The sequence below is a fragment of the Saccopteryx bilineata genome, chromosome 4 (assembly GCF_036850765.1).
Source record: "Saccopteryx bilineata isolate mSacBil1 chromosome 4, mSacBil1_pri_phased_curated, whole genome shotgun sequence".
Taxonomy (NCBI): domain Eukaryota; kingdom Metazoa; phylum Chordata; class Mammalia; order Chiroptera; family Emballonuridae; genus Saccopteryx; species Saccopteryx bilineata.
Window position 1 is genome coordinate 189,167,348 of NC_089493.1, and position 26,798 is coordinate 189,194,145.

Below are 26,798 nucleotides of genomic sequence, written 5' to 3' on the forward strand. Positions count from 1 at the left end.
GTGGACGTGAGATTCAGTGAAAACCACGAACGTGGTCGATGATGACTGAGATTAGGGAACTGTTGGTCAGGGGTTTGAGATATATCTGCACATTCCTGGTTCTGGCACCTCGGGGCCTTGTGAGAGTGAGCATGTTTCTGAATCTCTCCAAGCATTGGTTTTCTCATCTATAAAATGGGAATGATAATTCCTGCCTCAGAGGTGATTTTGCGGGGTGAGAAGGCGGTGATTAAATAAGAAGTGCCTTAAAAACAGGTAATAGGCCCTGGCCGGTTGGCTCAGTGGTAGAGCGTTGGCCTGGCGTGCGGGGGACCCGGGTTCGATTCCCGGCCAGGGCACATAGGAGAAGCGCCCATTTGCTTCTCCACCCCCCTCCCCTCCTTCCTCTCTGTCTCTCTCTTCCCCTCCCGCAGCCAAGGCTCCATTGGAGCAAAGATGGCCCGGGCGCTGGGGATGGCTCCTTGGCCTCTGCCCCAGGCGCTAGAGTGGCTCTGGTCGCGGCAGAGCGACGCCCCAGAGGGGCAGAGCATCGCCCCCTGGTGGGCAGAGCGTCACCCCTGGTGGGCGTGCCAGGTGGATCCCGGTCGGGTGCATGCGGGAGTCTGTCTGACTGTCTCTCCCTGTTTCCAGCTTCAGAAAAATACAAAAAAAAAAAAAAAAAAAAAAAAAAAGGTAATAACTGAAAGTCTGGCACCAAGTCAGCATTCAGCAGATACTGTTTGTTCCTATTACCATTATTATCCTGAGCCTGGTACGCTGTAAGACCTCCATTGATTGTTTTTTATCAAAACACAAGTTGTCAAGCCATTCTTTCACTCAATAATTATTGCTTAGACACCAATCTGTTCTAAACCTGATACTGCTTACTGGGACACGTTCAAAAGCAGTGGGGGTTGAAGACTCAGTCTCACCCCTCAAGGTGCATGTCATGGCTCAGTGTTTGGGGGAGGGAGGAGCTAGGATGATCAGTAACTAAGTAGCATGTAAAGCCACACAGGCTGGAAGAGGTGCGAGTACAAAATTTCTCGGGAGCATTGAGGTGGAACTCAGCCTAGAAGAGCCCCGTCAGCCACGTGGTCTCCCTGCCACAGGTGGCTACTGAGTGCTTGAAACGTGGTCAGTGTGTGACTGAATCTGTCCCATTGTCATTAACCTAAATTTAAACACTGAGGCAGCATAAGATAATTTTCTGTTTGACACCCTTTTCGTGTTTGGGCAAGACCACGTTTCACCTGAACCACGGAAAATTTAGCGTCTGAGTAGAGCCATGCTCTTAAGTGTCAAATACCAACCAGATTAGAAGATGTAGTACAAAAAAAAAAAAAAAGAAGAAGTAAAATACTTCATTAATGATTTTTATGTGGGCTCCATATTGAACTGATGATATTTTTGGACATGCTGGGTTAGCAACATACTATTAAATTCATTTTTACTGATTTAATGTGGTTACTAGAAAATTTTAAGTCACCTGTGAGGCTCGTGTAACAGTTCTGTTGGACCAGAGTGCAAATGACACTCAGGGATGAAAGAGACAGTCGTTCAGAGGAAAGATCCGAGTCCGGTTACCTTGGACAGTTCTTTGTGACAGATCTGGAGCAAAGCTCAGAGGATCTGAGGGCACCACTTAACTTAAGAGTCTGTTCCCAGGGCTACGGGAGGACAGAGCTATTTCTGAGATTCAGTCAGTACTATGGAAACTCGGCAGAGGGGCCAGATTTAACAAATGAAGGAAACACGAATCTGGCAACCCTGGATGTTAGGGCTTGGTGTAGAAGTGCAGTAAGCCTTCTTCCCGTCGTTCGTAAACCCGGGCAAAGAGAACACCTACTTCGGGAGTGTCTTATATTACATTTAAAGATGAAATGAAATCAGATAAGACCAGGAGGGGATATATTTAGAAACTTCAGCCTTAAAGAGCTGAGTAATGAAAACAAGTTGGGGAACTGTAGAGATGTGTCCATCTTTCGGGAGCTCCGAATCTGCTGGTCCGAGGGGGCTCTCCCCACCAGGCGGGTCTTGGAGGAGACACCACACTCCAGCTGCGGGTGAATTGGGGTGCACCTGGATTGTGGTCTTCCAGAGAATTGTGAGGGGGGAAGGGTGGAGGAACACGAGCTGCGGAGTAGAGGAGGGAGGTTAATCATGAACCACGTCAAACGTCTTTCCGCTGTCACCGAATGCTTTGTGCAAGCAGAAACACCCCAGCAGTTACAACGTTGCTCCCTATGGAGAGAAATGTGTACCTTTAGCAGGAAAGAAATGTATGGGGCTTGAGTGTCGCATAAAACCTTTGAAATTAGCTCTGTTAAGTAAATTGTCACCAACTCAAAATAAGTCTAATTGTATCATTTATCTAATTGAAGATGAAAATATAGTTCTTTTTCTTTTTCTTTTTTTTTTATGGCTACAGGTGGCCTGCATTTCAAAAAGAAAGCATCCTTTATTTTTTTTCTGCAGACACTCTTTCTCCCAGTAAAAAGTGGCCCCTGTTGATATTAGCATATCAGAGGGCCAGGACCTCTGTATTTCTGGGCACGTCCTTTCCTGCTACCTGATAAGGTGAGAGAGAGAGAGAGAGAGAGAGAACACTAATTTTTTAACGTGGTTTCTTTCCATCAGGATCAAGTGTAAAGTGTTCTAGGTTAGGCATGTGAAATCCACTTGACTCAAAACCATTTAAGAGAAAGATCAAGCTCAATTTGCTAATACAAGATTTTTGATTTCCGAATTAGAAAAAAAATAAAATAAAATCCTTCGGTGAACCATGTCAGAAATTAAAAATTGAAAAGAACACCGGCAGCCTCCCTGTGTGCCTCATTCGGCTTCTGTTGAACAAATGCCCGAATTGAGATGAGAATCCTGTCCAGGATTTGCTCAACATCCTTATTTCTTCCACTCCTTTCTCACTCCTGAAGAATTACTGCGTGCACATGCAGGTGGGGACACGTCTGTATCGACCACGGTGGCGTCGGCCCAGGTAGAAATAGAAAAATGGTGATTTTAAATTCTGGTTGTGAATGGACTTCTGCCGCAGAAGTAATTTGTCACAGAACCCCGATCTAATGAATTTGGGATCAGAAAGGATCACGAGGCCACCTTTGTTGACTATTTTATTAACAGGTTATTTCTGCTCATGCCCAGCCTTGCAAATAGTGGTAATAAAAGTCTTAAGTGGGTGGCAGAAGAGGCTGTCTCTGTGGTCCCTCGTTTTTCTCTTTAATAAGACATTGCATATCGTCTAGGCTTTAGAATCCTACCTTGAAGGAGGTAGACGAGGACAATGGAAAACCACAGAGACCAAGGTTCCATCTGGGCTCAGCCAGTCCTTAGTCCTCAAGACCTCACCTACGTAGGTGAGATGTCACCTACGGAGGGCTCAAGGTCATCTCTGTCCAACCAAAGGTCCAGACCACGTGACCTCTGAGCCCACCCTGGCTGTGGTTCTGCCACTGTGACATGATGAAGGAAAGAAGTCACAGGAGTTTCTCCGCTTGAGCGTTTATACAAACGGGGGAGGAATACATCCTCAGTCCTCACTGCTGTTGGAGGTGAGCCGACACTTGTCGTGCTATGAGCTGGGAAGATGCAGTCCTCAGGCGTTAGGTGTCACGTGGCTCAGGTTCAAATCCCACCTCCGCCACTTACCAGCTGCATGTTACTTTAGCTCTCTGAGCCTCAACTTCTTCATCTGTAAAATGAGACCGTAATATACACATATCATAATGCTGGTGCCTGGCGCACACTAATGGCTCAGGAAAACTTAGCCGTGGTCATCACTGCTGTAATGACAAAATGACCCAAGACCCAGCAGGAAGTGAGACATGTGTCCTCAGTGTCTAATACTCCCAGATCCTTGTCTCCTTTGTACAGAGAACACCCTATAAGGTTGGTGTGATCACCCTTCTCCCCACAGAGATAGGGTATGTGGCTGAGAGTGTGTGCAGGGTTCTGTAAGCAGCTGCCCCACCTCCCCGCCCTGTCAATCTGAGCAAGTTTCCCTCTCCTCTCTGAAGTGGGGATAATAACAGCACCTACCTCTAGGTTGATAGGTTTATTGTAAAGGATAAATAAGGTAGTGCTTGTGAAGTGCTGGTCAGCACAGTGCATGACCCTGAGTCGGTACTGTACTTTGCAGAATGTTAGCTTTTTTCCAAGCTAAGGAAAGGGACACTCAGGGCGGTCCATCAGTCTGCATGGGGTCATCTGCTTTTATGCAGTCGTATGAGGACTCGATCCCCGATGGGGGTGAACCTGGCATGTCACAGGGACTGCCGAGAGGGAGGTCGCTCCTCCTGGACCCTCTTCCTGAGGCCTCCAGGCCTCTGCTCCTGGCCTCAGGCTGCCTGCCTGTGGGCCCCAGGGTCCAATCTAGAGGCTCGGTGGAAGCAGTTTGGTTGGGGGGGGGGGGCTTGCAGGACTCAGGAAGGGGAATGAGCCCAGCCCTCCCTGCTCTTGTTGGCAGCAGGCAGCCTAGGGACGGGAGGAGCGTGCCCTGGGAGTGGCGTGTGACCAGGGCCCTCATTGCCACCTCCCTGGACCCCTCACCCCCGTCCCTCCCAGAAGGCTGTTCTTCGCGGGAGACTTCTTCCCCTTTGTTCCAGCATGCATGGCACATCCACCGGTCGATATGACATCTCATCCTCTCAAACATTCATGGTGTTTGCTTCCTAGGGTTCCGGGGGGGGGGGGCGCCTGCCACATGCAGCCTACATCACCTTTTCTTTGTAGCTGGGGGTCCTGTGGTCCAGCCCCTCTTTAATGGGGCTGCCAGTTGCAGTTCTTAAAGAGAGACAAATATTGTTTGGGTCGCAGACACTGAATGGCAAGCTTCGGGGGGGCGAGGGGGTGCCTGTGTCTAGATTGTGGGGATGTGTTTTGCTATCACAGAAGCTCTTATAATCCCAGACCATGATTTATTTGCTGAATAAAGCCTGCTGATACTATCCTTCTCTTAAGGTATTTTGATCACATGGGTCCTTTCTTGGACAAAGAAAGGCTTTTATGTTATGTCTTTCCCGGGAAAAGCAGGGACAGGGACAGGGTGGTTTGGTGCGGCAAACGATACCCCGGGTGGCGAACAGCTCCAGGCATGTGTGTATGTGCCTGAGGTTGAGCTGGCTCAGTGGACAATGGGCTACGGGGCCGGCAGGGCCAGTTCTGCAGGGTACAGTCCGGGAGACGCGGGACAGGGAACAGAGAGTGACTGTGAGCACGTGTCTGTCTCGTGTATCGATCTGCCTGGTGCCGCCAAGAGCAAGGGGGCCTTGTCAGAGGTCACCTGAGCTCACCAGACACCACACATCCAGTGTCAACAGTGACCACCTGCAGTTCCTTCAGGGAGGGATGACACCAGCCTGGGGCCCCATACCTCCTGAAGCTGCAAGGAAGGAGCACCGTTTTTTTGTTTGTTTGTTTGTTTGTTTGATTTTGTTTTTTTCTCCAAACCCAGGAATTGATTAATTTCATATCACTTCCCACTCGCTGTACCATCCTGAGGCTGTCATGAGAATAGATTAATGCACGGGTCCCTCTGTGTGGATTCTTCTTGTCTCGAGAACACACTGCTCCCTGGTCCCAGAGCTGCCTCGTGCAGCTGTCACCTTGTTCTCAAGGCACACGTGCAGGAGGGGACACAAAGCCTCCTTGCATGCGCAAGGGACACAGGCAGAATCCCCACGGATGGCCATGTTAGCATCATGGCTGGAGGATAAGGGAGCACGGGTAGGGGCGTGAATGCAGCTATATTTCTCGAGAGCCCCTGCCCTTTTCCTGGGTTCTGGTATCAGCTGTGAGTCCTCCTTCCTCTCCTGTGTAATTCCCTCACTGTAAGCTTGGCGACCATTTCTGGGAGATGTGAGCTGGAAGTTGGACGAGGGCGAGTCAGTTTTGAGAGTGTTCTCGGGAGATGGGGACACATCTCCCATGAATACTGAAGGGATTTGTGGCTGTGACTCCCCTGCAGCGCTCTGGAAATTAATTCCATTTAATGTAGAATAAGGCAGTGGGAGGGAAAGAAGAGAAATCACTTCACCAAGGCAGTTTGAAAGGGATCCCCCCCCCACTCCTTTAAGATTTACATGTTTTAAACTCCAGGAAGACTTAAGGCGTTCCCAAGAATGTCATCCCCGGTGGGTTTACTCATGTCTCTTCTTTTGAGCGGGTCATTTGGGGACCTACAGCATTCCTAAAAAAGATAGTATTACTACATTGCAACAGGTCCCCTCCTCTCTGAGGAAGAAGCACCCCCCCCAAAGGATGATATGCCCCCTGCCCAAGAAGAAACACCAAACGTATAAGACGCACCTTAATTTGGGGGCCCGAAATTTGAAAAAAAAAAAAAGTATCACATAAAGTTACTGAACTCAAGTCTTATTCATCATCAAACTCATACAACTCCTCATCACTGTCAAAGCTCCCATCCATTAGCCTGTCCTCATCTGTGTCTGATGAATCTCTGTCTTCCACAATGAGCGCAAAAACAAGCATGGAAAAAGCGGGAAATACAAGTAACAAAAAACTATAACCACTGTATAAAACGCACCCAGTTTTTAGACCCCATAGTTTTTGAAAAAGGGTCTTCTACATGGGGAGACACCGGAACTTCAGCTGTTGTTGAAGTTGCCCAACAGATTTGTTTCCCACTGACAGCGGTGATTCCGTTCAGTTCAGCAGCAAACTGGGCGTGGCTATAGAGGGCTGGTGACCGCTACGGTGGACAGTGGAGGCGTCGGTTCCTGAGTGAGCCTTGATGGCATTGAGGAAGCAACTCTGTCGCCCACCTGCCCTGGTGGGTGTTGCTCCCTGGTGGTTGACAGGGAGGACCCCGACTGAGTCATGCAGGGCAGAGCGCGTGGGGTGGGCAGCTGTGACTCGGCCCTTAATGGGACTCTCCATGTCTCAATCCCAGGGTTCCCACTTCCTGGCCCTGTGAGCTGGGGCCAGTCACTCCACCTCCCTAAGCCTCAGGTGGCTCCTCTAGAAGATGTCGATTCTGTGACCACCTCGCTAGGTGGGAATGGAGATAAGGAAGCTTCCATCCTCCTCAGAATCCTCCAGGGTCACCCCGTCCGACTCCAGTAGCCGCCGCTAACTCCACCCCCATCTCGAACGTTCTCCGGACGTCAGCGTGAGTTGCCTTCTCGCTTCCTGTGGGTCCTGGCGGAGATGCCGCCTGTCACAGGTGCCGTCCTCGACCCATCCGCATTGGAACGAGAGGACTTTGGATTGCGTCCCCTGCACCCTGCTACTCCCTGACACCATGCTCTCTCCATGTTTCCCTATGCATTCGGCTTCTGGGTGTCCCGCGAGAGCGAGGAGCTTAACAGCTTAATTCTGAGCGCCTGGAGCACACCTCACACACAGGAGGTGCTTAGTAAATATTTGCTAAATGATTTAAAAAACAACAACAACAAATAAACAAATAAATGATACGATTAACCTAATGAGCCCAATACCTGGCGCATTGTCAAACTAAACGTTCACTGTCTCCATCACCCTGGCATGTGTGCGTCTTCACTGCTGCTTGCAGAAGTGTCTTTGCGGGTGGCCTGTGCCAGTGGGAGGGGTAGCGCCTGCGCCTTTGAGCCCGGATTATGCCGCTGCGGCTCCCTTGTCTAGGCAGCGGCACCTTGGGAATTGGCCGCATTTCCCGGGGGAGCCTGACATTGTTGATTAAATTGGCTGAGGCGGGAGCAAGGGAGGCCCAGCCCTGACCTTTCCCACTGCCCGGCCTGGTCTCCGAAGGGGCTTCGCCGCCCTCTCTGAGGCCCTCCTGAGTCTGACCACGTTGAGCCACTAGACCCAGCAGGTGTGTGTCCCCCCTCTCCCTAACTCGGCCTGCCCGAAGGCGTCCATGGTTCAAAGGGAAAGCCCAGTCTCTTCCTCAGGTCGTGTATCGACAAGCCTGATCTTTAGAGGTACCCCTGCTCCCGGGGGCCTGCTCAGCACACGGCGAGCATCGTGGCGCCCACGTTTGCCCCCTCTGATAAGCAGGGGCTGAGCAGCTCCCTGGGAAACGTGGCTGGCGTACTGATTGGCTCTCTTGTCAGGTTGATCCCCAACCCGCCAATGAACATGGAAGTTAGGTTCTAACTGGCACTCATGCGTCCCCTAATGACAATTGCAGACAACCCCTGTTCCCAGCGGCCACTTTCCAAGGCCTGTAATCGCCTATCCTTGTGGTGGGGGTTGAATTTTGTTACCTGCAACCCACCCCTCTCCCTTTTTGTTTGGGGCTCCTTCTGAGTATTTCTGGGAGAGCCCAGCTGGCCCGCACACAAAAACAAACAAACAGGCAACCTCCGCTAGGAAATATCACCCTAACTCCAGGTGGGTCTGTTTCTGATTCTTGCTGCAGTCCGGGGTCCGCGCGTGGTCTGTCCGTCCTGCCGTGGTGCAGTCTCAGCTCTCAATGGAAGTTTTCCCCGGTCAGCCGGACGGAAACTTTCCGACTTTGGCTGCCGCCTGTGTTTTTCGTGGCGGATTTCCCAGCCGCCACCTGGACGATGCAAGCTTCCACTTGGACTCTGTCCCTGCTCCGTCCTTGCTGACCCGTGGAGCCCCGTTGTTCTGTCCGAGGATCCCTCTGGAGCGCAGCCTGTCAAATCATGATAAATTGTGCGTTTTGGCTGCCGGCAGGGGTGAGACACATTCAGGAGAGGGCCTCCCAAACTCATTTCACTTCTGACCCTGAGACGGCCTGAACTGGACCTTAGGGGATGTGCTGCTGGAGCATTTGTAGGAGTGGGGGAGGGGACCCCCTGCTGCGTCCAGGATGTCTTATTACATAATGTGTACATTGACGAAACCAGCGTTCACCCAGAATCGTGAGATGGAAGAGCAGTACCTCTGGGTCCTCTGAGGCTCCGTGGCTTTCTAAACCTGATTCTCAGAGCAGGTCGCAACTGGAAATACCATGACGGAATGTTTAAAGAGCTATTTTGTTGTTGTTGCTCATAGAATCAAATGTTATGGTCCTCAATGTGTCCTCATTCTTCCTGGCTGGGCTTTGGAAAGTACCCTCAGCCCTGGCTGGTTGGCTCAGTGGTAGAGCACTGACCCAGGGTATGGAAGTCCTGGGTTTGATTCCCAGTCAGGGCACACAAGAGAAGTGACCATCTGCCTCTCCCCCTTCTCCTCCCCCTTCCCGTTTTCTCTTTCTCTCACTCTTCCCCTCTGCAGCCATGGGTTGATTGGTTCCAGCACATCAGCCCCGGGTGCTGAGGATGGCTCCCTGGAGCCTCCACCTTAGGTGCTAAAAATAGCTCATTTACAAACATTGGCCCCAGATGGGCTGAGCATTAGCCCGGACAGGGGTTGGATCCTGGTCAGGATAATGCAAAACTCTATCTCCCCTCCTCTCACTTAAATTTAAAAAAAGAAAAGAAAGAAAGAAAAAAAGAAAGTATCCTCACCTTATAAATAAACTAACATCAGGGACTGCACAGTGACCTGGGGTATAACAGTGGAATTTTCCGCTCTCCCTGTAGGAGAATGTATCAGTGTAGAGAGTCTCCAGTTTGCTGCCACGACAAAGAGCCCCAAGCTGTCAGTGGCTTGCAACAGTACCGGTCTGTTTCTCCACTTTTTCTGTGTTCTGTCCCTGGTCAGCCAGGGCTCTGAGCCCCATCATCCTCACTCGAGACGCAGGCTGACGGTGTGGAAGAGGAAAAGAGGCGTGCACGGTGTGTGCCGCCTGCCCACATCCGTGTTCCACGGGATGAGAAATTAAAACCCCCTTTCCGGAAGGGGCGCTGGATACAGAAAACGGTCGCTCATCAACCCCAGTGAGATTGTCCTACGTTGCAAGAGGGAGCCCAGGTGTGCTGAGATCCTGTTGCAAACCAGAACTTGTAACCAGCTCACTGGGACACTTCCCACTGTCTTCCTTCTTGGATTCCAAAATTCAGCCCCATCCCAGGATCAAACTTCACAGTCCCCCCCCCCCCTCCGTTTCCTCACCAGGAAAAGAGGGATTAGGACGGGACGCACAGGGCGTCTTGACCAGGATGCTGTCTATAGGAAGTGTCCTCCAGTGCTGGGCGTAGAAGGGGGTTCCCTCTTCTGTGAACACATCCGCCTTCTGTATCCAAGGTGATCCGTGAGAGGTGCTGGGGGACAGACGCTTCACTTCCCTCCGTCCCTCCCGACGCAGATGTTATTTTACCTGCAAAGGGAAACCTTGACCGGAGGTAGTAGGGGAATCCGATGGACAGACGGACTGCTCGGCCCCATCTGTGGAGCGAACCAGCGGCAGAGTAAGAAATGGAGTTCTCAGGAGCTGGGAAGCTCTCGCTGACCTCACCACTCCCCCGGGGTCTTCACCCTGAGGACACCCCAGCCCATGCCCACAGGCCAGAGACACACTCCCCTTTGAGAGAGAGAGAGAGAGAGAGAGAGAGAGAGAGAGAGAGAGAGAGAAGGAATAGCTGATCCAGGGGTAAAGGAAAAAAAAAGTGTAAACAAAAGTCTATTTCAGACTCTGCCCCCTCCTATCCCACCCAAAATAAAACAACGAGAGGTGGTTCCACCCCGGCTCTCATTCTCACTTATTTACTTAACATTCCGTTGAACAACAGAAAAATCTGCCCGAACTTGAGTTCCGTTTCTGTTGCGCTGCTTCTACTGGAAGGGCAGAGCTCGTGCTCAGATCTGGCTTTTCCCCTTTTCCCAGCTCCTCTTCCTTTTTTATTACTTCTTCTTTTTCTTCCCCTTTCTTTACACTTCTGGGAGTTGTCTCAGAAGTGACTTGCTTATGCTGACCCTAACCCTTCTCACCCCGGCTATAGTTTTCTTGTTTTCAAAATACTTTTAAAAATAAAATAATAAAGAGAGGCTGCAGAACTCAAACAAAAGGTGGGGGGTGTGGGGAGGCATCTTGGAAAACAGAGCCAGCCAGCACTTTCCTGACTGCTCCTCGGTGCGTGCGGGGAGGGGAGGGGTGGGGCTGGCTGTGCGCCCAGAGCTGAGGTGCCAGCGTGCTCTGTGCCCGCCCGCCCGGTGACAAGACCGAGTCCCCGTGAGAGGGGAGCATTTGTGGCAAAGAGTTTTCATGCCCGTGGGGCCCTTGGGAGGCTGTCATCTGTGCTTGACGGGCCTTACCCCTTCCTTTTATAGATGTGGAAAGCAAAGCTTCGTGAGCCCTGGTCCAGCTTCCCCTGCCTTCCTGTCTGTGTCTATCTTAAAACACGGACCCCCCCCCCTCCAAAGAGCCACCCTCCACTGCAGCCATGAGCTGGCTCAAGGCAAAACCCAGATAACCCCAACATTGTTCTTTTTTTTTTTTTTTTAAATCACTTTAAAATAGCGGATTCTTTAGTTCCCTTCACCTTGTAATTACAAATCAGAAGCTACTGTGACCTTGAAGCAACCAAGGTTAGCTCTCACGTCCTGACCTCTGCGCGGGCGAAAACATATGTCATTATTTCGAGGCGGCGGAATCCGGTCCCTTCACGAAAGTGACCTACATAGAACGGACAAACTGCAGAGGAAAATTAGGTGTTGCCTTGACGGAAAGTGTACAGTCAATGTCACTTATTCCTATTAGTATTTATCATCTCAAAGAGCGGCAGCAAGCAGTCCCTTCCATGTCGGGGCAGTGTCTAGAAACAGCACGTGGTTCCGAGGAAGCCGGCAGGCACCCGGGGACACCTGCAGGCACCCGGGGACACCTGGCCGCCATAGTCTGTGGCCATCAATCTGAGCTGTATTGTTCGAGGATAGGTTTGTAACCTTAATGGAATGCAGCCTGGCTTGAAGTGGTGGCAGGCATGCAGAATTAATTGCTGTGTGAACAGTTTCCTAAGCATTGTTAATTGTGTTTCCTGTGGTTAATTGTTTCTCCCTGTCCCTGCATCCTCCCTGTCAATGGGCCCTTTCTCTCCCGCAGCGCCTGCTGGACACATAGCAACAGCAGCGTCAGCCTGTGTCCGGCGGAAAGGCCAGACAGGCTTGGCACGTTGATGGCTTGAATGGAAAATGTGTAGGGGGAAGGCGATCCTTGATTGATTTGCAAACGAAGCATTTTCTTAGGTGGGGTCTCAGAAAGGAAACCGTTTGTTTGGGATTTGCCTTTTATTGCCTACGGGCAAACAGTGCGCCAAGAAGCGACAGAGAGAGGGATGTACTGAATTTGCTCATCTAACTGGGAAGGGGGGCATTGGCACAGACAGAAGGACAAGGAAGACCAGAAGGGTGTTCGCACTGAAGGTCTGGGGGCCCCACGGAAGTGAGGCGGGACCTGTGCGACGTGCTTGTCTCCCAAGCTCAGAGGAGAGGCTGTGCCTCTGGACTGTCTCCTTCCACACTGTGGTCAAGTGTCTGTTGTTTCTTTTTCGGGGGGGGGGGAGGGGGGGTATGGGTGGATTAAAATGAGAGGAGGAATTGTGGTATTTTCAGAAAAGGACCCCGTTCCATTACCACGCCCAAGCTGTAAAGTATTCGCTTACCATAAATAGGGGTGGAAAGGAAACATATTTTTAAAGCTTGGAATAATTGGGGGTAAGGGACTTTCCAATGGCCGGTCCAGGGCAGATACTGCTGGTGGCACGGGTGTTTCTGGGTGTTTCCGTGCGGGTCCCAGCAGACCAGCGGGCTGGTGCCGCCTCAGTTACCTCGTCTTGAAACTGATTGACAGTTGGAGTAGCTTGGGGGAAGCTCCTTGTCAGTGCCCCTGGACTACCGTTCTGAGAACAGCTGTGTCCAGAGCTCTGGCAGGAAGGCCTGGATGTGATGCAGGGATACCCTGGGCGGTGGCCCTGAAGGGGCCCTTTTCCTCCCATGGGGGTGCTGCTTGGATGGTCTGTGCCCTCTTCCCCTCCTCTGCCCACCACAGGGACCCTCTCTCTGCCCCCGAGGCTGTGAACAGCAGCGGGAGAGGAGACCTCACCTCCCCCCACCCACCCAAAGCTACCTGCCCTCTGTTTAGCTGGTCCCTGCACCTGGCGCGGGCCACTTTTGAACTGCAGCTTCTTTGAAAGGGCAGTGGCTTGAAAGAGACACCTGGCCCTCCCCCCCTGACAGTTGCATCGCTGGATTATCTATTCACATTTTCCTCACTTTGTCTCTCCCGCAGCCATGCATCTGCTTGGACTCAACTGGCAACTCCAGCCGGCAGATGGACACACCTTCAACAATGGGATAAGGACCGGCTTACCAGGAAACGGTGATGTGGCAACAATGCCATCTGGAGGCAAAGGTGAGGTTACAGCTACTGCTGGCCCTCTTGAGGTCGCAGGGAAATTCAGAGCTCTCGCCAGCTGGTTCAGGTTTTCTAATCCAAATCTTGGAAGGTATGCAAAAAAAAAGGAAAAGAAAGAGGGGGAGGGGGACCGTCGCCTTGCCGAGGTCCCCTCCCCCCCACCCCCCGTTAAAAACCGTTTGCTGTTCCTGTGTGTTAGCTGTGTTTGGCGGCAGTCACCGGAGCTGGCGCTGTGCCCGCTCAGAACAACCTGCATACCTGTGCTATCTGCAGCGCCTGGCAGGGTCTAGACTACTTGAGAGCATCCCAAGGCCTGGGCAGAGGCAGCAGCAGCAGCAGCAACAATAACAGCAGCAGCAGCAGCTGGAGAAAGTCCTTCCTAATCAAGAAAGCCGGGAGCAGGGGGAGCGCTCCCCGGGAGAGGGGAGGGGGTCTCCCCGGGGAGGCAGCCGAGCCCAGCGCGGCCTGACAGAGAAAGACTCAAACTCAGAGCAGGTGGGCTGCAGCGGGGAACAGAAAGGAGTTTTGACAACTGGGGAACAAAGCTTTCTTCTAAGAACAGTGAAGGGGGACAATAGGAATGGTTATTGAAGCAATCAGGCTGCTGCATTCTTGCAGGAGGGAGAAGAAAAAGGGACCCTAAGAAGGAGGAGAAAAAACAGAACAGGTGGAGAAATAGCGAGTACGGGACAAACTAAAACCATTATTCCTGCACATCTTTTTTGTTTTCTTTTTCTTTGTGAGTTATGTAGCTCTTTCTTCGCGACTGAAATAGAAGGTATCCGCTGTGCAACACACGGGTAGAAATGGACTATAACTGGGAGAGTGATTGTATTCTAAGACAGATCACTGATAAATGCAACTTATTCAAAAGCTTCCACCTTAAAAAAAAAAAAAAGAAGAAGAAGAAGAAAGACAATAGCAGCCAGTGGCACCGTCAGGCTTGCGGAATTCGGGAGGAATGCCATAGAGCGGAGGGGTTCTTCGGGGGTGGGGTGGGTGGGGGCTCTCCACATACAGAATGTCTCACTCGGCCTCGCAGCCCAGGGAAGGAGGTCATCCCTCACATTTCTTACAGTACCCCACAGGGACATGTCAAGGATGGGAAAGGAACTAACGTTTATTGGGCACCTACTGTGTGCCGGGCTGAGCATTGTGTGACATAAACAACTCTAAAGGCAGGGAAATTATCTTGGAGAAACTGAGGCCCAGGATGTCTTGGAAGCTTACCCCCAATCAAATAAGCTGGCAAGTACAGACTCCAACTGGGTCTGTGTGTCTTCGGGTGAGCTGGTTGCAGTCTTCCTCAGATCAGTCATTTATCCGAAGAGACGATTCCAGAATTCTCTGTCCCTCGCCTGTGTACATTTGTCAGCCTGGTATGCTAATGTTGCTGAAATTTCTCTTCCCAACCCCGTTCTAATGCCCTGGGTGTGACTCTTTTGTCTTTTTTATCCAGTCTTGACTAATTGCCCTCCTCCTCGATCCTAATCACAACACTACATTTCCTGTAAGTAAGCATGAAAAAGTTTTATCTGGGGGTGAAATTACACGCTTTCCATTATCAGGTAGCTACAACCACACCTGAAAATGAAAGGTAGGTTTTGTCTAAACTGATCCTGCCCTGCCTTCACTGACTAAGACACTCCAAGCTAAATTTGTTGGCCTCAGATTTTAATCTATTCACTTCCAGGACTTGATACCATTGGCAACTTTGGTTTCTTTTACTTCAGTGGTTTTCAGCTGGGGCATTTTTCCCTGCCAGGGGACATTTGACACTGTCTGAAGACATTTTTTTCACAATTAGAACAGGTACAACTGGCATCTAGTGGGTAGAAGCCAAGACACAGTTGAACACCCTGCAAGACACAGGACAGCCCGCTGGAGTGAAGAACTATCCCGTCCAAAATGTCAACAGCTCTCGAGAAACCCTGCTTTTTAGGGGTCTCTCTTCTACTTCACCCGTGAATGTCTCTAAATCTACATGTCAGCACCCTGTCCTGGGGGAAGAATGCAGACTACATATCTGAAAGTAAATATGCATATTCTAGCCTCAGGCACAGTGATGTCTATTAAGTATGTATACATTCTGAGAGTATGTACAAACTCTTTTTACATAGTGTTTCCTGAGAGGGGACCACTGATGGGCACTGCCTTCTATACATGAGGATCAGCCACACCTCCCATTTGCTATGAAGTTTGAGCATCCCACACCAGCCCAGGCAGAGCACAAGAAGCAGGTGCTCAGAGAATAAGTCCTCACTCAGAGTATGGTATCTCTAAAGGACCAATAAAGAAGCACTTGCCATGGTGTCTTCGGAGAAACCAGAATGTCTCCCCTCAGATGCCATACACTTTAGAAACTGTTGTATAAGTCGTACAACATCAACCAGATCAGCTATTTTCCAAATGAGTTTCAAGACAGACGGAAATGTTGACCCAGTCATTGTCCGATGAATTTTGGTCAAGAGGGCTTACCCCACGTCTGCTTAGAGTTGAAGGGTAACTCTGACCCTCTCGTTTCCAAACACCAAAACAATACTCTTCGGATGACTGAAGATATCAGATCTCTTCTTTTAACGTGCTATAAAGTTTGGTTAAACATAAATAATAATGATGAGAAAGGTTTTTGTTTTCTCACACACAACTAACTTTTACAGAAAGTGACCTTAGGTTTGAATGACTTTACTCAGTGACCTCCCTCCTTCTCACTTCCCGATTCTATACATTTAGATAACCCAAATCAATTCCAATTGACTACTTTTCCAGTGTTTCAAAGAGACAATCAAGAAATATTGGCAATAAGTTAATTAAATAACACCTCCTCCATTTTTATTTATTTATTTATTTTTTTGTTGGGATACAATACTCCTTCACTCTGATAATGTTTTAATCAAGATACACCACACATGGCCAGGGAGGTTAATCTTATTAAGCAATTATTGGGTAAGGATCCAGCAAAAGCAAATTAAAATGTAAGCAAAACACAGGCATGCGAGTCCCCGTCTAGGATGGCCCGTCGATGGAGATTTCATTACCGGGTCTTTAAGAGTGTTTCCATTTCTCAGGCTGGGGAAGAATGTAACAGACAGGGCAGCCTGCACTCTCTGAGCTGTTAGTGGAAACAAAGCGCTTGATTAATTAGTTAGGAAAGTGTGTTCTTTGGCCTTTGTCTTCTCTTTTCCATTTGGTTTTTTTTTTTTTTTTCCTGGCTTATTTTTTTTTTTCCTCCTCGTTTTCTCTTTCAGTTAAACCTTCACGGGGTTGGTGGTTGGGTTTCAGATCAAGAAGAGGGAGCCCACCAACCAACTGCCAGAGTTACTCCCCATCTCGCGCGTATTTCTATGTTAAAAGGAATGAACTCATACATCTTCATTACGGGAGCACGGGGCACTTTTTCTATAGATCTGGGATTAGATAAGCCTTGAGAACAAAGATTCAATACCGTGTTCTGACCTGGTCAGATAACATAAGGGAATCCGGTTTGATTGGCCAGGCCCAGAGGCAAAGTATCCAAGTGCTCTTAAAGGGCACGTCGTCCTACGGAGCGAATTTGCTCACTGATCTTAAGGAAGAATGAGCTCCCACGTACAATTTCATGGCGCATTCTCAAGACCTATTACTCCTATTTTCAATGTAAGGTGTCCTTCCTGTTCGAGCCCGGCACGCGATATCTCGGGGAACCAAATCTGGCCAGCTGGCCTGCTTGCCTGCTTCTGCAAATAAAGTTTTATCAGAGCCTGACCCTGTCCATGCATTGTCTGCGGCTCCTTCTGTGCTGCTGCAACAGTGCGGTTAGGTGGTCCCAGCAGACACGAGGTTTAGACCCACAGAGCCTACAATAGTTACTTTCTGGCCTGTTATGGAAAGGTGTTGACCGGCCACTCTGTCATTCACAAGACCAGCCCTACTTCCTTGGTCTTCCCTACAATTATACAAATTATAGGAGTCTAGAGGGAAGACGCCAGGCTCCCAGTATGTTTATTTACTTCTTTTTATTTTCTTTGTGTGTGTGTGTGAGAGAGAGAGAGTGACAGAGACAAAGAGAGACAGAGAGAGGGACAGAGAGGGACAGACAGGAAGGACGAGAGATGAGAAGCATCAAATTTTCATTGCACCATTTTACTTGTTCATTAATTACTTTCTCATATGTGCCTTGACCGGGGGAGCTACAGCAGAGTGAATGACCCCTTGCTCAAGCCAGCGACCTTGGGCTCAAGCTGGTGAGCCTTGCTCAGACGAAATGAGCCCTTACTGGCGACCTCAGGGTTTTGAACCTGTGTTCTCCTTGTCCCAGTCTGGTGCTCTATCCACTACACCACCACCTGATCACACTGTTTTTTTTACTCCTTGACTGAGAATTGGATATGATATAGTCTTGGCCACTTTGCATCAACAGGTCCTCTGTAACAGAGGACTCTGTCTTGGTCACGCGGGACAGACAAAGACACCAGCTTCATCACTCAGCAGCGGCACGACCTTAAGTAGGTCCCATGCCCTCCCTCAGCCTCCAATCCCTCCCCTGTAAGAAGGTGCCCTCTTCGTGGGCACCCTGCCCAGTGTAAAGGAGACCACCTCGTAGAACAGTGTGTGGGCCCTGGCACTCAGTAAGAGATGCGTGAATATCAGTCATCGGCACTGACATCACCGTGACACCTTCCAGCTGGTTCACTGAACAAGCCTCTATGGCTGTCACTTCTCATGAGGGCCGGTGTCTCCCAAAGGTGAAGGCTGCCTTCAGGATGTCAAGAGAGACAGTCGTTCGTGCCTCTTCATCTTTTTTACTTTTACCTTCTGAGCATGAGAGCAAACCCAAATGAAGGCCCCGGCCCAGACACCCAAACACCATCGAGGCGAGTCCCTGGGAAGCAGGGCGTCCCAGGCAGGAGGGCCCGTGTGCTGGCCCGCCCACCGCCGGGGCGTCTGGCTCACAGCAGCTTGGGCTGCGTCACCGCCAGCCTGTGTGAGGCCCCGCCATTCTCAGTTTACAACTCCGCTGTAAACATTTATTTGTGCCTGGAGCACATTTCTTTCCTACCCTTTGAAAAAAAAAAAAAAGAAAAGAAAAAATCAGAATTTCCAGATGGTATGCAAGTTGGGGGAAAAAAATGGCAAAGCCTGTTACGCTGTTTAGAAACATGTTTTTCTACACTTGCCCTTTCAGCAACAACTTCGTAATGATTTTTACTAGTTGGCTTAATGCGTGGTACTAGCAGCCAGATTAGCAGGGAGGTTGGTGATTCTTCCTCTGGCTCTTGTCTGCCTCTCAGTGAACACAGCCCCGGGTTTCTGAATGATGGCGTCCCTGCATGAGGCTTTTTCAAAAGTCAGTAAGGGCCCCGGAAGGGCCAGGGGTCGTTATGTGGGTACTGATCAATACAGTGGCACCTGTCCGCTGGAAAACAGCCTATGTGCCGGCACAGTAGCCTCCTCACTGCAGGCCACGCTCTGTCACTGTTAGCGGTGGGCCCCAGGCACGTGCACCCCGTTGCTAGGTGTGAGCTCCGATGGTCACCCACCGCCCCGTTCTAAGTTGCATAGTTTTCCTTGTGCCCAGCGCCAGCGCGGCCTGGCGTGGGGATTAGGAGTGAGACCCAGCACCTGCCCTTTGCGCCCCTGCGCACCCAGAGGTCAGTCTCTGCCACCTGCGTGGATGCCGTTTCTGTCCCTCTTGTACCTGTCCCAGGATCTGAAATGCCGTCAGCATAGCGGTTGGGCAGGTGCGACTCGATGTTGGTCCGACGTGGCCGGCCGTGCTCGATCTACCACTTAGGAGCTCTGCAACCTGAAGCAAGTCACTGTACTTTTGTGGTCCTCTCATCTGAAAAGTGGGGAGGGGGAGAGGGGATCACAAAGGTATCAGGAGATTACACAGCCAGTAGTGACCCCTTAATAATACATATTAGCTGCCATAAATAATACCCATACACTGAGCTACAGATTAATGCAGAAGCAAGACCACCTGAATGGTCAGATGTAGAAATATCCGTTAACACGGGCAGTGACCAAGAGTTGACCGTTTTCAGCTAAGATGACGAGGATGTTACAGGAACCACGATGGGTGACGTTGTGAATAGCATTACAGGAGCGGCGAGGCTCAGCATGGAAATCGACTCCTGACAGTCAGCCAGCCGGGAAGCGGGGTGGCACCTCGGATGAGCTGTACTCTACGGCAGCGACTCTAATGTTCTTCGGAGAATCTTTTCGCCCATCTCTTGGTTAAACAGAACCCTCAGATGGTCGTCCTGATTCCCCAATAAATAGAAACGAGGTGGAATGACTGAAGCAATATTCTGAATTCAACTTTATTTGCAATAGATAAAAATATGTGAGGCAGAGTAATCTGCAAGGCAGATTTATGCCGAGGAGCCCCCAGAGTTTGGTTAAGTTTAGGAAGTATTGACAGGAGGCTTCATTTCCCCGGTATGACTCTGAGTCCATTCCCTTTATCACTTGTTTGGGGAATAGTCTCACTGTTTCCTAAGTGAATGATGGCAACGTTTTCTGAAATGATTAGCTCCTAATGTGGCTATGGGAGGCTGTCGATTTGCTCGACATCGGTCTTAGTTACCTGGTTGGAATTTTAGGTACACGTTTCTGAAAGAGGCAATAGCTTCCCATTTACACGGGCAATCTTCTGTGGAGCTATCGAGGTGGCCGTCCTGCAGAATTGATCATTAGAGCGTTGCTTCTAGAAACCCGGAAATCTCATCTTTCCGCTGGTGGTGAACCAGCCAGAACGCTGGTGTCCTAAGCATCTGCTTCTTAAGGGTGAAATGATCATCATCGCCACTTTTCGCTCGGAGCTCATAGAGAGAAAGTCGGCGTTTGACATGGAAGCCACAGCTCCGGGAGATGTGGGCTGGACTGGATCCTGCTCGCTCAGTCATTGCCTGGAACCCAAGGGTGGTGGCAGACTTTCACAGAATGGCTGCTGAGTTTCTCTTCTCAGCAAGCTGCCAGTTTAAGCCCAAACCAAATCCAGGCAACCCCGGACTACAGGCTGCCTGGATAAGGGGTGATGGAAATATGACATGCACCTCAGTTTTGATTGTTGACCAGAGATTACCTAGCACTATAGTAGATGCTCAATAAATATCTGTGGCGTGAAAGTATGAATGAATGACTCGCCCAGCATTGCTTCAGACATTCATGAATCATTGTTAAGTAAATAAAAATCTGGCCACTTTTCACTGACTGGCCGTGCAGAGGTGGTTCCTGTCTTAGGAGCAGCCAGAGCACACGTCAACACCTGTAATCTGGAGCAAATGAACTTGTGACTTTACTTTCTCTGGCTGTAGCACCTTAATTCAGGAGACAGCCCCACCCCCATTTGCAGATGTATTGACTGCTCATTGTATATTGATTTTAGCAACTCTGTACAATGACGACCTGTTTCAGTAAGACCCACCCCACCCTTCAGCCCTCTGGAGTGAATTTTGTTTGCACTAGGCAACCTGTATTTTAAATTCGACCATCACAAATTGGTTCTGCAAATCTGGGGAGGTTACAGCTGTCTCTAGGTAGCACAGCAACAGAATAGGAAGGTATAGAAGCATCTACAAGTCAAGAACTACAGCTATTGCCCTGGTTAATCCTCAGAAGGAACGCCGTTGTACAGAGGAGTAGGTAAGCTCAGAGTGGGGGAGTGATTTGCCTGAAGGTACACAGCTCCTCATTGTCAGAGCTGGGATTCAGACACAGAGCTGATTGTGGCTGGGCCACTCTGTCTTCTGAGGTCTCAGAAGTGCTCAGTGTGAGGGGACCTTCCCTGGAGGGCAAGACTTGTTGCATGTCTGTCAGCTGCAGCCTGTTAGAGACTGGCCGCGTTTGTGGTCCCAGAGCAGCCGGCCTGGCCGAGGGGCAGGCAGTGTGTGGCGCAGGGGGCCTGGCCTGTGCCGCTGCCCTCCACCTCGACCTCGGAGAGCAGCACAGACCTTCACTCTGGGACACTAGCCCAGGGACTTGACCTCCAGGGACGGAGTCACTGAGACAGTGCCCCACGCTGGCCGCAGCTCTGGGCAACATCCGCTTCTCTTATGTCTTTGGAGACAGTATTTTGACAAAACGGATTTTATTTTTCTTTTCATTGTTTTTAAAATTACAGAATGTATGCACACTCATTTCAAAGATTGTTTAGAAATATATAGAAAGTGCCTTTTTTTCTTTTGCCAGAAAGAATATTAGTGTAATAATCAGGAAATTTGAATATATTATATCATATTAATTTTCTATTTTTGATAATTATATGGTGGCTCTGAAAAAAAAAAAGAACATCCTTTCTTTCAGAAAAAAAACACACACAAGTACTTAGAGGTAAAGGAGCATCTTGTCTGTAACTTTCTCTCACTGTCTCAGAATAAATATACATATATTGTCTATGTATATGAGTCAGAACATGATAGAGCGTGTATAACATTTATGAAATCTGGCTGAAGAATAAACAGGAATGCCTTGTACCAGTTTTTGAAAACTTTCTGTAAATCTGAAATTATTTCAAAATGAAAATGTTATGCATAAAAGCATGCATACACACACACACACACACACACAAGTAAAAACCTTTCTTGGCAAAAGCACAATTCAGTTGCACATCTGGAGAATTTAGTTTGAAAGCAGTCCCTTGCTTTTAACAGTAATGATAACATAGGTTACATGAATCAAGTTTGTTAAAAGTGAAGTCACCTTCCTCCGTCCTGCCAGCACCACATCTACACCCCCACGCCCACAGGCCCACACGCCCACCCTTTACAGCAGGGGTCTCAAACTCGCAGCCTGCGGGCCGCATGCGGCCCGCCAAACAATTTTGTGCAGCCTGCAGACTAATCCACGAAGTTCAAAATATTTTGGATAAAATTAAGTAAGCCTAGGGGCCTACTTGTATTTTTCATTTCTCTAGCATCCTAGCTAGATATTAGCTTAGTTAACAGCAGTTGTGATGCAAACTACAGTTTCTGGTCGTTTTGTGACACTGAGTAAACTGCATGTACGATTGTGCTTGTTGTACTGATTTTTTTTTTGTTTTCAACTGCAGTGAGAAAAGTGTTGCGTAACAGTTGCCTTTGTAGACCTAGTGCGGCCCGCTGAACGGCTGTGATCTTGCTCTGCGGCCCACATGCTGAGTTGAGTTTGAGACCCCTGCTTTACAGCATTTACCCAGAGAGGACCCTCCTGGCTCACTCTGTGGGCAGCAGTAGACTAGAGAGGAGTGCCACTTAAGACACCTTTGGGTCCAAGCCACTATTCCGTAGGTAAGGGCACTAAGACCTTGAAAGCCAGACCTTCCTAAACTAGCCAGCTGCTTACTGGCAAGAAATTTAACCAAATAGTTTATAGACACCCTGTCCCTTCCACAGAAGGTCCAAAGTCCTTATGCATCAGGATTAGAACCCTTGACTTTCAGTTAATAATCTGAATACCTCTTCAGGGTACTCTAACTCTCCTGGTTTGCTTGTTTCTTTATAAGATGTTACACAAGAGATAAGCTAAGAGTTTCCTCATGATTTTTCAAAAGGATCCACAAGGAAGTTTCTTTTACATGATAAATAGCCCCATAAAACATTCAAAAGGCAGTTTTATTCATTTATTTTTGGGAGGGGGGAGTTTACATGCCACTTTTCAAAGTCAGTCTTCCTGAAGGCTCTCGTTTCACCCAGTAGTCACAGGGGTTGGGTTAACATGCACATCAGATGGGCAGGAAAACTTGATTCCGGTCAACAAGCACATGTGCAGCAGCCGCGGGTTGCCCAGTGCCAACGCCAGGGAACCCAGCGCGGAATTCGCCGCTCTGCCTGACCTCAGGGAGCGCAGTGTCTAATAGGAGAGACCGAAGGAGGTGAACAAAACCTATCCGAGTACCTAACGACAGGTGCTGCTGTGGAGTTAGGTGTGAGTGCTCTGGGAACTCGGAGAAAGAACCTGTGTTTCTGGTGGGGGTCGGGGTGTAAAGGAAAAGAGAGCTCCAGTGTGCAGATGACCTGCACCTTCATTTCAGTGTTCCTCCATAAAGCAGGTTCGGCAATAAAGTAAGCTAATCGATGAAGTAATCGCTTCTAGATGGTCCCACCAGAAATCAGGAATGGGAACAGATGCTGATTCCCAGTTGTAAGCTTGTTCCACAGTCAAGTCCCTTCCAGAAGAATTATTCTCATCTCGGTAGACAGACAGATAGCTAGACAGATGGATAATGGATACATATACATGTATGCACACACACACACACACACACACACACACATATATATGCATGCACACACCATGTTTTTCTTTTAGGAAATTTTTTATTCTGAAAGGAAAGCCAAATGCTTCCCCATCTAGTTTTCCGTTCTTTTATTTCATTCAGTGTAACTAGCTAGCATTTGTTTTACTATGATGGTGCACTGGGAACTATACTAAGCCCTGCGTTGTGTACTCTCATTTGTTATTCCCACCTTAGGAGGTAGCTGCTATTATCATTCCCACTTTTTCTTTTTTTTTTTTGTGACAGAGACAGAGAAAGGGACAGACAGACAGAAAGGGAGAGAGATGAGAAGCATCAATTCTTCATTACAGCTCCTTAGTTGTTCATTGAGTGCTTTCTCATATGTGACTTAACCAAGGGGCTACAGAAGATCAAGTGACCCCTTGCTCAAGCCAGTGACCTTGGGCTCAAGCTGGTGAGCGTTGCTTGAAACAGAAGAGCCTGCCCTCAAGCCGGTGACCTCGGTATTTTGAACCTGGGTCCTCTGAGTCCCGGTCCAATGCTCTCTTCACTGCGCCACCACCTGGTCAGGCCATCCCCACTTTATTTTAAAAAGAAGAATGACGGCCCAGAAAGGTTAAGCAAACTGCTGAGGATCATTCAGCAAGGAAGAGCCAGAGTCGGGATTCAAACCCAGTTCTGTCGGGCTGCAAAACCTGTACTTCATCACCCGGGTGCACTGAGCCCCTTAGTGGATGGGACATGAAGAAGGGGAGTGTCAGAAACCCTAGGAGGACGTGTGACAACCGAGAAGGCAGCCTGCAGTCACTGGTGAAGTCCAGTCTTGAGGTTGAGGAAGTCCGGGTCTTGAGGTTGAGGTCCAGTAAAAGAAGAAGGTCTCGCTGAGACAAGAGCCAACCCCCGTGGCTCCTCGCCTGAACTCTCCAGAGCCAGCGCTGTCTGGAGGCCGGCTCCCTGCGTGTCTCCACGTCCTCGTCTGGCCCGACGTCTGTAGGTTTCAGCGGCAGAGGGGCGTGCTCGCGGTCACCAGTTTCCTGCTCTTTGTCTATATCCTGTCGTTAGCCTAGCAACCCTGACGTCCAACAGTCATGAAAGCCCCTCCTACTCAAGAGCAACGATGTCTTCTAAAACCCTTTTTATTGTATTTTTCTTAATTTTCATTGTATTGATTGGGGTGACATTGGTTTCAGGAGTACAGTTCTATGATCCATCGTCTGTATATTGTATTGTGTGTTCAGCACCCCAAGTCAAGTCTCCTCCCATCACCACTGATCCCCTTTTTCCTTTTCTGTAAGTTATTGCCACACTATGATTGTTGGGGTTACCTTTGGTTACTCTCCGAGGCCCCGAAACTCTTCTTCCCCAGGTGTGTGCTGTGCTACTCCTCCTCCTTACTAAATCTTTTTATACATCCCTTCCCCCAAACGGCCTTAATTTGGCAGGGGGAGAAGAGGAGAGTCTGTCTAAAGCAGCATTTTAAACTACAAAGTATTTTTCAATTTTTAATAATCAGAGCTTCTGGTCAACTGGTGGTGTTTCCCCCTGAACTTGACATTATTTTAGCAAAATAAAGGATGCAATTTAGGCTTAGAGCCTTACAGATAATGATGATGATGACTGCTAACTTTTATTTAGTCTTTTGTGCCAAAAATTATTCTAAAAACTTCCCATGGGTTAACTCACTAAATCCTCATAGCAATCCTGTGAGATAAATAATGGTGTTCCAACTCTACAAATGAAGACACTGAGGCACAGAGCAATTGATACATTCAGCACAGATCAAAGCTGCATCAACCCTCAGTCTCTGTTCTTTTGTGTTACACTGTTACTCTTCCCCCTGCCAGGGATTCACTCCGTGTCTATCAGCCGACATAAAAATTGCTTGAGGAACAAGCCATCTCATCCCTATCTAAACATCCAAACCGCTCAGGACTTCATAGTTGTTTCTTTTCTTCTTAACGATGTTATATGATGGGAGCTTCCAAACATTCCCTGGGAGCCCATTCTATTCTAGAGGTCAAGAGTGTCTTCTGACGGTCCGAACCAGTGTTCCGTCCACATTATTTTAAGCCCATGTTGACTTCTTATTTTGTCCACTATTGAGCTCCACACAAATGAATCATCTCTCTCGCTAAAGAAAAGAAAGAGAAAGAAAAAGAAAAAAAACAAAAAACACTTAAGACCCTCTGGTCACTCTGTGGTTTTCTGTTATAATTCAGATATGGAAGACCTTCAGTGACCTAAACACGTTACGTCTTCATTTGACAGATGGAGAAACTGGCTCCAAGGTCACCCAGGAGTCTTGTCTCGGTGGAGTGGTCAGATAGGAACAGACCAGGTCCCTCCTAAGTGAGACAGCTTCACCAACCTTTCAAGCTGGTCCTCAGTAACCTTCTGACCTCTCCTGACCGGCCGTCCATGCCTTTGGCAATGCGTAGTGGGCCGTGTATCGATAAATGTTTCCAGAAGAGTTCATCCGTCACAGAACACAGCGGGGAGCTTCTAGCCAACCCTTTGCCTGTCGGGCTGAAGAAGTGTTCCGATCAATAAGGCCATCCAACTGACCACTGAAAAGGGAGAAGAGCCTCCAAACAAAAGATGTCTTATATTCTTTTTGTCTCCAGTTTCAGTTGGTTTAGAAATTCTCAAGAAGATAAGAGATTGATCTCTTTTTTTTTCTTTCTTTTTTTTTGTCACGTTCAGCATGCATTTGGAGGAGTCACAAATGACCTTCATAAAACTAGGTTCCTCAAGAGTGTAGGAAGCACTGGCTTGTTTGTCGTTATTTACAAATCCCCTGTCCAAATAGGTCTGAGACTGCTGTTACTAAATTTACAAAGGCAGCTGGGTGGGTGTGGGCAACTGTTATTTCCCATACACGCGGTTTCCGTTCACGCCACAGACACGCATTACAGTGACCGTCAGAGTGTGGTGGTCTCTGCGTGGTTCTCAGACCCCTCCCTCTCGCTCAGGGAAGGGGTCACTGCCGACACCAGGTCAGCCCATTGTCCCCATTGTCTATTGAGTTCCTTCCTTTGGGCTGATTTTTCTTTACCATGACTACTTCTTCTGTTTCTTCTTTTAATTTATAAAAATGGCAGAGAAATGGACTTGTTTGTGATGGGAAAGAACAATGAAAGGCTGCAAGAATGAAAGGTGGGGCCACATGAATACCCCCCACCCACCCCGCTGATGTTGCTTTATAGCGCTTACATTCTGGGTTGTTAAAGCTTAACACGCACGTAGCTGACTCCAGCTTGAATTATATTTGACCCGCAAAGGGAGGTCTCCGGAGTCTGAGAAAGCATACTGGCAGTATTTCAGGTGCCCTGGGGTGTGAGTGTATAGCTTTGTTATTTAATACCTACATGTAATAAGCTGTGACTTAAAGAGCAACTT

General features: G+C 48.9%; 1 protein-coding gene across 3 annotated transcripts in view; it reads left to right on the top strand.

The window, feature by feature from the left end:
- TENM2 (teneurin transmembrane protein 2) overlaps nt 1–26,798 on the top strand; it is a 1,118,865-nt gene that overhangs the window by 908,653 nt on the left and 183,414 nt on the right. For all 3 annotated transcript variants that reach the window (XM_066273223.1, XM_066273224.1, XM_066273225.1), the window contains exon 7: nt 13,073–13,195. In XM_066273223.1, the coding sequence (XP_066129320.1) occupies nt 13,073–13,195 (123 nt within the window). The remainder of the gene's footprint in view (nt 1–13,072; nt 13,196–26,798) is intronic.